The sequence below is a fragment of the Leptonychotes weddellii genome, unplaced genomic scaffold (assembly GCF_054177405.1).
Source record: "Leptonychotes weddellii isolate Sample4059 unplaced genomic scaffold, ASM5417740v2 HiC_scaffold_836, whole genome shotgun sequence".
Classification (NCBI taxonomy): Eukaryota; Metazoa; Chordata; class Mammalia; order Carnivora; family Phocidae; genus Leptonychotes; species Leptonychotes weddellii.
In genome coordinates this window covers 3409-14870 of record NW_028054420.1, presented here as the reverse complement: position 1 = coordinate 14870, position 11462 = coordinate 3409, and the positions used below count along the sequence as shown (strand labels likewise).

Sequence of the window (11462 nt, the reverse complement as noted above, 5' to 3'; positions counted from 1 at the left end):
GGACCCCCGCCCACTCAGCAATCAAGCGCTTCAGAGAAGTGGGGCATGGGTGTGGAGAGACACCGGTAGAAACCCGGGCACAGGCTGTCCCAGCCCAGCAGCTTGGCAAACAGAAGCCCGAAGCACAGGACAGCTGTGTAAACCAACCGCGGCGCTGCAGTGGAGGGTCCTGGGTTAGAGTGGAGGGTGCTGAGCCCGCAGTCGAGGTCTCGGGAGTAGGAGGGAAATGCCTAGCGCTCGGTGTAGCCAGTGCCGGCTTAGCCCCTTCCCCAGTCCTCCCTCCCACTCCCACCTGTCCCAGACGAGTGAGGCGAAGGCGGCTTGGCTCGCCAGACTAGAAGCAAAGCTACTTTGCATAGCGCAGGGTGCCAAGGCGCAGGTGGAGTGGGGGGTGGGGGAGAGCAGGGGATATCTCAGGAGTACCCAAGGTGGTCCAAGGAGATTAATCTTTCGAGTTCCCTCCCATTCCCCCCGCCCCCATCCAACTCTTTTACAGTGGGCTCTTTCAGCTGAGATGCCTTTTTAGAACCCCAGACTGCTGTTTAACCTCCTGGGGGTCCAGGCGGCCAGTCTGGGGTCGGTACTGGCATAGTTGGAGGTGCTTTGAGGTCGGAGTTCAGGCACCAAGAAAGTGAGAGAAGCTCCTCTGGCCCCTCACTGTAGGTGACGCCAAATTCCCCGCTTGGCCCCCACTCTCTGGACGTCGAAAGCTCTCCACCCCTCCCCGCCCGCCAGCTCTCCAAGCAATGACCTCATTGCAAAGACAGCTAGAGCCGATGGTTCCCCTCCCTAGAGAACCAGTGCAGGGAGCGCGAGCAATGACGCAATTGGAGCTGGGTCGGTCCTGGCCACTTTGGATTGGCCGCGCCGACTCGTGGGGACTCCCCTCCCACTATCGCTGGAATAAGAGACCAGAGCTCCGCGGGGAAGACGCCCGCAGCAGGCGTTGTGTCCATCGGGGCGGACCGGCCGCTACAGCTGTCCAGAAACTCCAGGCTCCAGGTGAGGAACTTCCCACTCCGCTCACTCTAGTAACTTGCCTCTCGACTAGTTCATCTAGTTTGCTCCAACTGTCTGCCTTTCTTTTTGCCTCTCAAGGCCATTGCGGCCCAGCTACAGGCAGGTGCTCCTAGTTCTCTGTCCGGCTCAGGGGTAGGAGGGCGGTTGGGACAGTCGGAGCACTGTCTTCTAGTTAGCGCAGGTGGAACTCCAAGCATTCCTAGGGCTTCGCCTGGGAGCTGGAAGCTCCGCGAGCTCAGGTAGGCGGGTCTGCGGGCCCCTGCTTTGGTGCACCTTGGCGTGCAGGATCCAGCCTGAGTTTGGTTTGGGAGTGCCCTGCGCGATCTGTGTCCTGAGGGATCACGTTTGATTCTGGGGACGGTGGAGCCTGGAGCCTTCCTATGAGGTGCCGCCAGCCCACGAGCGTCCCTGAGACACTTGCGGAGACCTGGGGGTGTGCAGTCAGCCGAGCAGGACGGGGGGCTCACCTCCGGATGCTCGCCACCCGCACCTACAGCTAAACTGCGCTCCAGCCTAGGGGGCTGGGCTGCCAGAGCCCAGACACCAGTAACTGGCACGTTAAAATTTTCCCCAAGTCCAAACCCACGCACTGAGAGATCAGTGCTCCTTCCCAAGGTACCTTTCCCTCTTTCCTCTGCCACGCCTTAGCGGGGGTCCAGCCGAGGGGAAGATGGCCGTAGATTTCTCAGTCCCTGAGCAGACAGGCGCAGTGGAAGAACTTATCTTATGAGGGTGGGTCCCCTCTTGGTCTCTGCAGAAGGCAAAAGGTGTGCGTTTGTGTGCATGCACTCGTGTGTGGCTTCTCCCTGATTTTCCACAGAACTCCACCACACCCCGGGACACCTGTTTCTGCTCTACCAAGCCGTTCACGGCCTGGTATCTTTTGAGGTTCACAGCAGCCCCTCTGGCAAATGCACGGAGGCTTGGGGAGGTGGGTAACTTGCCTGAAGCCACAAGGCCGTTGTGGCAGAGGCAGGACAGGAACCCAGGTGTGTGGGCTCCAGGCCTTGCTTGGTCCCCATGCAGTGGTAATGTCTTTCTCTCCTTACAGAGAGGCATCATGGGCTTCTGGAAGACCTCCCCCTTCTTGGCTTTCAGCATCTTGGTCCTGTGCCAGGCAGGCAGCCTCCAGGCGGCACCATTCAGGTGAGGCAGCCCGAAGCCATAGAGCATTCCCCTTCTACTGCCCCTGGGATCAGGCAGTTCTGTGCCTCTGAAGTCACTGCCACAAGGCTACAAGACCCGTGGGGGGACATTGAATTCAGCCCTGCGAGGGGGCGTGGGGGTGGAGGGCACATCCTCAGGGAGAGTCACAGGGACCAGGAAGCCTTGCCACTTATCCTGGGGAGGAGGAAGGCAAGGGCTCAGAGCCTCTCTTGGCTTTGCTTCCCCTCACCAGGTCTGCTTTGGAGAGCCCCCCAGACCCCACGGCACTCAGTGAGAAGGAAGGCCGCCTCCTGCTGGCTGCTCTGGTGAAGGCCTTTGTGCAGACGCAGAGAAATGAGCTGGAGCAGGAGCAGGAGGAGATGGAGGGCTCCAGGTAAGGCCCCCCACTCTGCCCTGGCGTCTCTGAAAGGACAGATCCCAGAGAGGTAGGAAAAACAACATCTGGCCAGGAGTCCAGCAGCTGTTCACCAGGCCCTGGGGTGCAGCCGGGCTTGGGCTCCATGGACTACAGTGGTCCCGGTGTAGCCCAAGAGACCGTGGTTAGACGCATTAAAGAGGCCCATTCCTGAAAGCTGTTAGGAAATGGAATGAGGACGTATAGAATCCCTTACTCTGGGCATTGGTCTTGCCCTACTGAGGAGCACTTCCAGCATTGGTTGACTTGGGACTGGTAAGTATGAAGCCAGGGGATGGACTTGTTATATCTCAGGATGTTTTAGAAATTTAACCTGTGTGCGTTGTTCTTTCACACCCACAAGGAGTCTTCATTGCACATTTGCAAGGTGAAGCCAAAGGCTTTGCAGAGGGTGGGCTTGGGTAGAGCAGTGTCTGAGGTAGGTCTGGGGTCTTTATTGTGTAGGATCTGTGGAGACACGCATGTTGTCCTGGGGCCAGACACCCTTCCCTCCCTGTGTCCCCTGAGCTTGGAGCACACACCAGCCCCGGGCCTGGCTATGGCCCCGTGGGTCAGAGGCATGTGATGCACATGCAGCTATCCCGAGAATCTCAGTGCAGAGCATGAGGACTGACATAATGCAGCATGAGGAATGCTAGAAAAGGCTACCCCTTCCCCACGCAGCCCTTCCCCACCCTGCCTGGGGTTCAGCAAACCTCTAGGTTCTCCTGATGGAGGATGTGTGAGCTGCCCTGCTGCCTGCCCCTCCCGCCTATGCTCGAAGTGCCCCCTCCCTGGCCCGACCTTCTGCATGACTGCCCTCCAGGGCAGACCTGGTGCATGGTATTGTCTGGCATGTCTTTTCCCTGCAGCCTGGACAGCTTCCGAGCTAAGCGGTGCAGTAATCTGAGTACCTGTGTGCTGGGCACATACTCGAAGGACCTCAACAACTTTCATACATTCTCTGGCATCGGCTTCGGGGCTGAAACTCCTGGGAAGAAAAGGGACATAGCCAGCGGCTTGGAGAGGGGCCGTTAACCCCACTTTGGGGCCCTCCAGGATGCCAACTGAACTCCTCCCACTCTTTCCTGATTTCCCTTCTTGCTCCCATTGATGAACTTAACGCATGCAGATCTTACTTTGTTCTTCAAGCTGGTATTGGTAGCTTTGCTTATGACCGAGAATACTGGGGATCTCAGGATGGAAGGGAAGAGAGCAGGACTTCTAGCCCAGGTTAGAGGTAAGAGTGAGGGAAGCTTTTTGAGATCCCAGAGGATTTCAAGGCAGAGTCCTCCAATTTCTGCTTCATCCCTCATGCTTCATCATTGATGAATAAACCTATTTTCTAAAAGGATTTGCACCGTGGTGGTCATTACTCTGGTCCCCGTCCGAGGCTCGAGAGTGACCAGAACCTATGTTCAGAAGTAGCTTTAGCCTCAGCGTAGCCGGATACAGGCCTTGGTGAGTGGTCCCTGTGAACCAGCTCCACCATCAAGAACAGGTGTGCTGAGGAGCAGGTAAACACTTCTGGGGGAGGATGCTGCATCCCTGCCCTCTGAGCCTCTTCCAGGTAAGACTTCAGGGAATTTTCATTTTCCCATGGAGAGTGGTTTTGTTGGTGTCTGCGACTGCTGTATGGCTGCTATATGTGCTCCTTGCATGTCTTGGTAGGGCTGGGCCTTCGGTGACCACTTCCTCCTGGGTCTAAAAGGACTGTATGTAAGTGACAGGAAGTGCAGGTTTCAGTACCTGATTCCTGGAGTCTAGCTTAGCACTGGGTTTTTTTTCTTTTTAAGTTTTTATTTAAATTCCAGTTAGTTAATGTACGGTGTAACATTAGCTTCATGTGTACCATATAGTGATTACACACTTCCACATCACTGGCACTGGGTTTTTTTTCACGAAGGTCTTTGGGCAGGGCTCCTAGCGGAAGCTGCCAGGCCATTTCTCCTAACAGCTTTGATAATTGCATTTAGGAGAAACTCTTATTCTTAAGTGGTATGTCGAAGAGCTGCCATTCCCTTTATGAAGGCCCCATGAGGCAGGCTCCTGTCTCTCGCCTCTCACTGATAGGCCTTGCCTTCTTTCTCCATCCTGCAAATCAGCATCACTGCCCAGAAGAGATCCTGCAACACTGCCACCTGTGTGACCCATCGGCTGGCAGGCTTGCTGAGCAGATCTGGAGCTGTGGTGAAGAACAACTTTGTGCCCACCAACGTGGGCTCCGAAGCCTTTGGCCGTCGCCGCAGGGACCTTCATGCCTGAGCAGCTACTGGACTCCAGGAAGAAGGTGACCGCCCTTGTTCTGTTGGATGGGAGGGGAAGGAATTTGGAGGTTATGATCCACATGTTGAACCCCATTGGACCTGGTAGGGTCTTGAGATCCCTTCTTTCCAATCACATTCTTCCTTCTGAGTAGTGAGTTTCTTCAGCAACTCAGCCTGAAATCAGAGCACTAGGATAGACTACAGACATGCAGTGTCATCTTTCTGAGAGGAGAAATGAAAAAAAAAAAAATGCTTGCTTGCTGATTGATAGTTGCTTTTTTTCCCTCGTCATTTGCCTTAAAAGCCTGTTTACATCTCAGACCCATACTTTGTAAATGCTGTTTCAAGAAGCACTCCTGTAAATGTGTGTTCTTTTTAGTAATAACGGTGATTATTCTCTTCTTGTCCTTCTTCTATTTCTCTTTCTTCTCCTTCTCCACTTCCTCCTCCTTCTTCCTCTTCTTTTTTATTTATTTTTTTCCCATCTCAGGTAACCATGAAGCTGAACTCACCACTTCTATTAATTTCTGTTGACAACACTTGGTGAGAAGGCCCCATGGAAGATATACATGTTTGCATCCCAATAGATACTGAAAAAAAGCACCTTTGTCACTTGAAAGGAATGAAACTGAATGCAAAATAGGCTAATTCCATATGTATTGTGTATTCTTTTTATATTTGATTCTGTGTGCGGTCAGTGTGATGGCATCTATTATTGGCTTATCTGGTAGCAAATTGGTTCTTTGAGAGCTATCCTGTGGATCATGGCGGCTCTGCCAAACCTTAGGTGGACAATAAATCATTGTCTTTGTGGCCTCTAGGGACACACGGTAATGGTGATGCTTTGCCTTGTTGTCTAAGAACATGATTGTATACTTTGTTTAAGGAAATCTCAGTATTGTACCATTTGTGAACTTCATCAAGATTAAAAACATATTTTGGATACATGTGTTTTGAGACCCTGGTGGTTCATTTCAACTTGTTTCCCTGTGTAATAATAATAACAATAGTAGTTGATGTTTTTTGAGTGCTTGCTCAAAATGGACCAGATGATGTTCTAAGACAGTGCTGTATACCTATGAATTCATTTAATCTTTATGACAACTCCGTGAAGGAGATCCCATTATTATTTCCACTTTGTATCTGAGGAAACAGAGGCCTGGAGAAGTGAAGTCCAAGGTCACATAGATAGATGGTGGCAGTCTCAGGTGGTGGTTTCCAGAGCCTATAGTTGAAACCACTGCCCTATATGCTTCTCGACAGTGGCTTCTGATGTGTTCCAGAGACCCGCTGGCCATCCTTTGACCTAATTGCCTCACATGGTGGACCCTCAGATTTTGAAGAAAAATGGAAAAAAAACATACAAACAACCTGACTTTATATAATAAAGTGGATCCCTTCTACCCCATTACTTGGTGCTGCAGGTTGAAAGTTTGTTTCCCCCCCACCCCCAAATTGTATATTGAAACCTAATGCCCAAAGTGATGGTCTTGGGAGGTGGGGCCTTGGGGAGGTGATTAGGTCATCAGGGCTATCCCTTGGCCCTTACAGGTGAGGATGGAGAGCATTCCCTTGCTCCTTCCGCCATGAGAGCTTACAGTCAGAAGACTGCTCTGAGGGAGGAAAGGGGCCCCCACAAGACACGGAATCTGTGGGTGCCTTGATTTTGGATTTCGTGGCCTCCCGAACTGAGAAATAAATATTTGTTGTTTAGAAGCCACCCGGTCTGTGCCATTTTGTTATAGCAGTCCCAATGGACTAAGACACTTGGCTTCAACAATGATGCTTTTATGGTCATTGTTGTTGCATCCATTCACCATCTATTACACCCCCCACATGCATTATAACACCAGTGTATCCATAAATACTTCCCCATATATGGGAAGGACTTTTTAAACATAACCACAGTCCCATTTAACAGCTAAAATAAATTAACAGTAATTTCTTAATTCCTATCTCTCACATCCAGTCATGCTTCAAATTCCTCTATTATCTTATATATATGCATATATAAGATAATGTATATATATAAAATCAGGGCTCAAGTTAGGTCTTCACACTGTTGCTGGTTTATATGTTTTTTTATTTTTGCTGGTTTATATGTTTTAAGGCCCTTTAATGGAGGTTGCTGCTCCATTGTTTTTTTCCCTCTTCAATTTATTTGTTGGAGAAACTAAGTTATTTGTCCAACAGAGCTTTCCACACTTTGAATTTTGATGACTACATTTCTGTGGTGAGGTTCAACATGCTCCTTTATCTGCTTTATTTCTTGAGAATCAGTCAGGAGAAAGAGAAGTCGGAGGCGAGGTCAGAGAAGAAATGAGGAGGGCAGATCATGTAGGACCTCCTAGGGCATAGGAAAGACTTTGGCTTCCTATCAGCTTCTCATCAGTGAAGCAGAAACCACAGCAGTAATTTTTAACAGAAAGTATAATTTAAGAAACTGACGAAGCAGGTAGTAGAGTTCTGAAAAGGTGAAAGAGAACAAGAGGTAGTGCAGAGATAGAAAGTGAAGGAGGTGGCTGCCATCCTCAGGGCCTGGGGAACAAAGACAAGAGGTGGGTGCTGAGAATCTAGAACCTTGGAGAAGGATTCTCAGATCACTGAGAGGGGAGGTAGGCTGATGTGGGATCTTTGAAAAGGTGTGACAAAGCTGTTTGAGGAGTATGGGAAAACAAAATAAAACTGGAAACAACTTACCTGCCAGAGTAAACTCTGTGGGCAATGCTGACAGAGACAGAAATCAAAATAGGAAAGTATGTTTCTTTTTCTTCATGCTTCCTTGTCTCCTTTAAGGGTCCCCCAACTGGCAGAGCCTGAGATCCACCTGACCAAGGAACACGGAGCTCTCAGAGTCCCAGCTCCAGCAGCTCTGTTTCAGCATATCATTTTAAAATGACATAGAGAAAGGTCAATTCTTTCTGGTGTATAGCTCTATGAATTTTGACAAATACATTGAGTTGTGTAATCGCCACCACAATAAAGATACAAAGCAATTTCATTGCTCCTCAGAAGTTTCCCATGTTTCTCCTTTGCCCCCTCAACCCTCAACCCCTGCTAACAACTGTTATGTCTCTGTCCACCTAGTGTATTTTTAATATTTATCTTTTAAAACTGAGATATAATTGATATGTAACACTGTATTAGTTTTGTGTGTACCACATAATGATTTAATATTTGTAGATAATGTGAAATGATCACCATGATAAGTCTAGTTAACATCCATCACCACACATAGTAATAATTTTTTTTTCTTGTGACGAGGCCTTTTAAGATCTATTCTCTCAGTAACTCTCAAATATACAGTAAGGTATTGTTAATTCTAGTCCACATGCTGTACATTACATTCCCAGGACTTACTTATCTTATAACTGGAAATTTGTACTTTTTGACCCCCTTCACCGATTTTGCCCACCCCCACCCCCTGCCTCTGGCAACCACAAATCTGTTCTGTTTCTTTGAGTTTGTTTTTTGTTTTTAAAGATTTTATTTATTTATTTGACAGAGAGAGAGACAGCGAGAGAGGGAACACAAGCAGGGGGAGTGGGAGAGGGAGAAGCAGTCTCCCCGCGGAGCAGGGAGCCCGATGTGGGGCCCGATTCCAGGACCCTGGGACCATGACCTGAGCAGAAGGCAGACGCCCAATGACTGAGCCACCCAGGCGCCCCTGTTTTTTGTTTTTGTTCTCAATTCCACATATAAGTGAGACCATCCAGTACTTGTCTTTCTCTGCCTGACTTATTTCATTTAGCATAAGGACCTCGAGGTCTACCCATGTTGTAACAAGTGGCAGGATTTCCTTCTTTTTTATGGAGAATAATCTTCCATTACACCTGTATCTATATATTTCTCTCTCTGCATATATAAATTACATATACATATCACATGTCTTTAACCTTTATCTGTTAATAGACACTTATTTCGTTTCCATGTCTTGTGTATTGTAAGTAATGCTGCAGTGAACATGCGGGTGCAGATACCTTTTTGAGATAATGATTGCATTTCCTTCAGATAAATACCCAGAAATGGAATTGCTGGATCATATGGCAGTTCTATTTTTAATTTTTTGAGGAATCTCCATACTGTTTTCCATTGTGGCTGCACTGATTTACATTCCCACCAACAGCCCACAAGGGTTCCCCTTTCTCCACATCATTGCCAACATTTGCTATTTTGTATCTTTTTGATAATAGCCATTCTAAGAGTTGTGACATAATATCTCACTGTGGTTGTGATTTGCATTTCCCTGATGATTGGCGATGTTGAGCGCCTTTTCATGTTCCTGTTGGCCATTTGTGTATCTTCTTTGGAAAATGTCTATTCAGATCCTTCTGCCTTTTCCAGAATGTCATATAAATGAAATCAGTATGTAGCTTTGAGTCTTAGCATAATGCATTTGAGATTTATCCATGTTGTTGCATGTATGAATAATTTGTTTCCTTTTATTGCTGGGCAGTATTAGATTGTAGGCATGTACTGTAGTTGGATAATTCATTTATCTGTTGAAGGATACTTGGATTGTTTCCAGTTTTTGGCATTTATGGATTCAGCTCCTATAAATTTCTGTGTATAGATTTTTGAGTGAAAATAAGTGTAGTGGGATGAATGGGGCCCTTCAAAAGATATGTCCATGTTCTGATCCCCGACAACATGTGAATATTACCTTATTTGGGAAAAGGGTCTTTGGTGATGTAATTAAATTAAGGATCTTAAAATGAGATCATCTTGAATTATCTAAGTAGGTCTTAAATCCAGTAATACGTTTTTATAAGAGGTACACAGAGAAGATACACACAGAGGAGAAGGTGATGTGAAGACAGAGGCAGAGTCACAAGCCAAGTTTTTAGCCAGCAACCATTAGAAGCTATAAGAGGCATGGAGTGGATATTCCCCTAGGGTCTCTGGAGGGAGTAGAGACCTGTTGTCACCTAGATTTTGGACTTCTGGCCACTGGAATGGGAGAATAAGTTTCTGCTCTTTTAAACCACCCAGTTTGTGGTAGTTTGTTATGATAACCCTAGGAAACTAATACAATAATTTTTTATTTCTTTTAGGTAAATACCTTGGAATGGGATTGCTGTCATTTGGCAAGTATATATATATTTTTCCTTAAAAAGTCATTTATTTTTATCATTACCTTCTAATCTCTGTCCATATACATTTACATTCTTGATAATTGTTACCAAATAATCTATACATAACATCATGTATGCTGCTTGTTATTACATATACTATAATAAACATAATTATACTGCTTAATTAAGTAAAGTAAGAAAAATGAATTACAAAAACTTTGGAAAATCAAGACATGATGAAAGATTTCAGTACGTTTAATTCAACCACCATGATTATTTTATTGTCTTCCTTATATATATATATATATTTTACATAGTTCTATACTGTATATATTATGTTGTGTTTTTTAAATAAAATTTTTTTTTTTAGAGCAGTTTTAGGTTTACAACAACATTGAGAGGAAGGGACAGAGATTTCCCATATACCTCCTGTTCCTACATGTCCCACACATGCATAGCTTCTCCCATTATCAACGTCACTCACCAGAACAACTATTTATATATTTAAAATTAAATTATATTAAAATTAAAATATATATTTAAAAGAATATATATATATTTTTGCCAAGGATGAACCTACATTGACACATCATAATCATCCAAAATCTAGAGTTTATTTCAAAGTTCACTCTGGTGTTGTACACTTATGGTTTGGAGAAGAGCATAATGACATATATCCATAATTATAATCATATAAAGTATTTCACTGCCCTAAAGATCTTCCATGCTCAGTCTGTTCATCATTCCCCTGGCAACCACTGATCTTTTTATTGTTTCCATGGTTTCACCTTCTCCAGACTATCATATAGTTGAAATCATACAATATGTAGCCTTTTCAGATTGGCTTATGCCAATTAGTAATATGCATTTAAGTTCCTCCATGTTTTTTCATGGCTTGGTAGCTCATTTGCTTTTAACACTGAATAATATTCCACAGTTTATTCATTCACCCATTTTTAAAAATAATTTCTATTTTTCTGCTAGTCATAGCTATCTTTTCGTTGATTTTAAGAGTGTTCATAATTACTTCATAGAACATGCTATTGCATGGGTTGGGTTTGTGGAACTTCAGTTACCCTTGAAAGTATCAAGAGACAAGGGAGGGAGAGGAAAAAGACACCCCTCCCCTCAACGGCCTTTGGCAGTCAAAGACCTCCTTTTACAGTGACTTTTGTCAAAGATACAGGTTTTAGCTCTCTGCACGGTCACTATCACTGCGGCCTCACACGGCCGTGCAGCTCTGACATTGGGGCTGGTGTTGGAACAGGGCCAAGAGCAAAAAAGACAAGAAAAAGTAATGGAGATTCTAGATTGAAGGGGCTCCTGTTCCTGTCCCTCTGGCCAGAAAGAGGGGAATTCTCTCAGGGTTTTGTTGTCTGGGCCCACTGCACAGTTCCATGATGGAGACAACCTTTGGGCTAAATTTAAAAGACAAAAGAGAAAAAAAAAAAGAACCAGAAAACTTACTGGCATTTTTGTCACTCTTTTTCCCCCCCAATGTACCCTAATGTACCTGCCACTGACTGATTTTAAGAGTTC

General features: G+C 46.1%; 1 protein-coding gene across 1 annotated transcript; it reads left to right on the top strand.

Annotated features, from left to right (window-relative positions):
- The first annotated feature begins 119 nt into the window (after positions 1-119).
- Positions 120-4399, top strand: LOC102741174 (calcitonin). Its single transcript, XM_081811555.1, has 4 exons — positions 120-1002; positions 2072-2166; positions 2420-2560; positions 3454-4399. The coding sequence occupies exons 2-4, from the start codon at positions 2081-2083 to the stop codon at positions 3617-3619; spliced, it is 393 nt and encodes a 130-aa protein (XP_081667681.1). The 5' UTR covers positions 120-1002; positions 2072-2080; the 3' UTR covers positions 3620-4399.
- The last annotated feature ends 7063 nt before the right edge of the window (positions 4400-11462 follow it).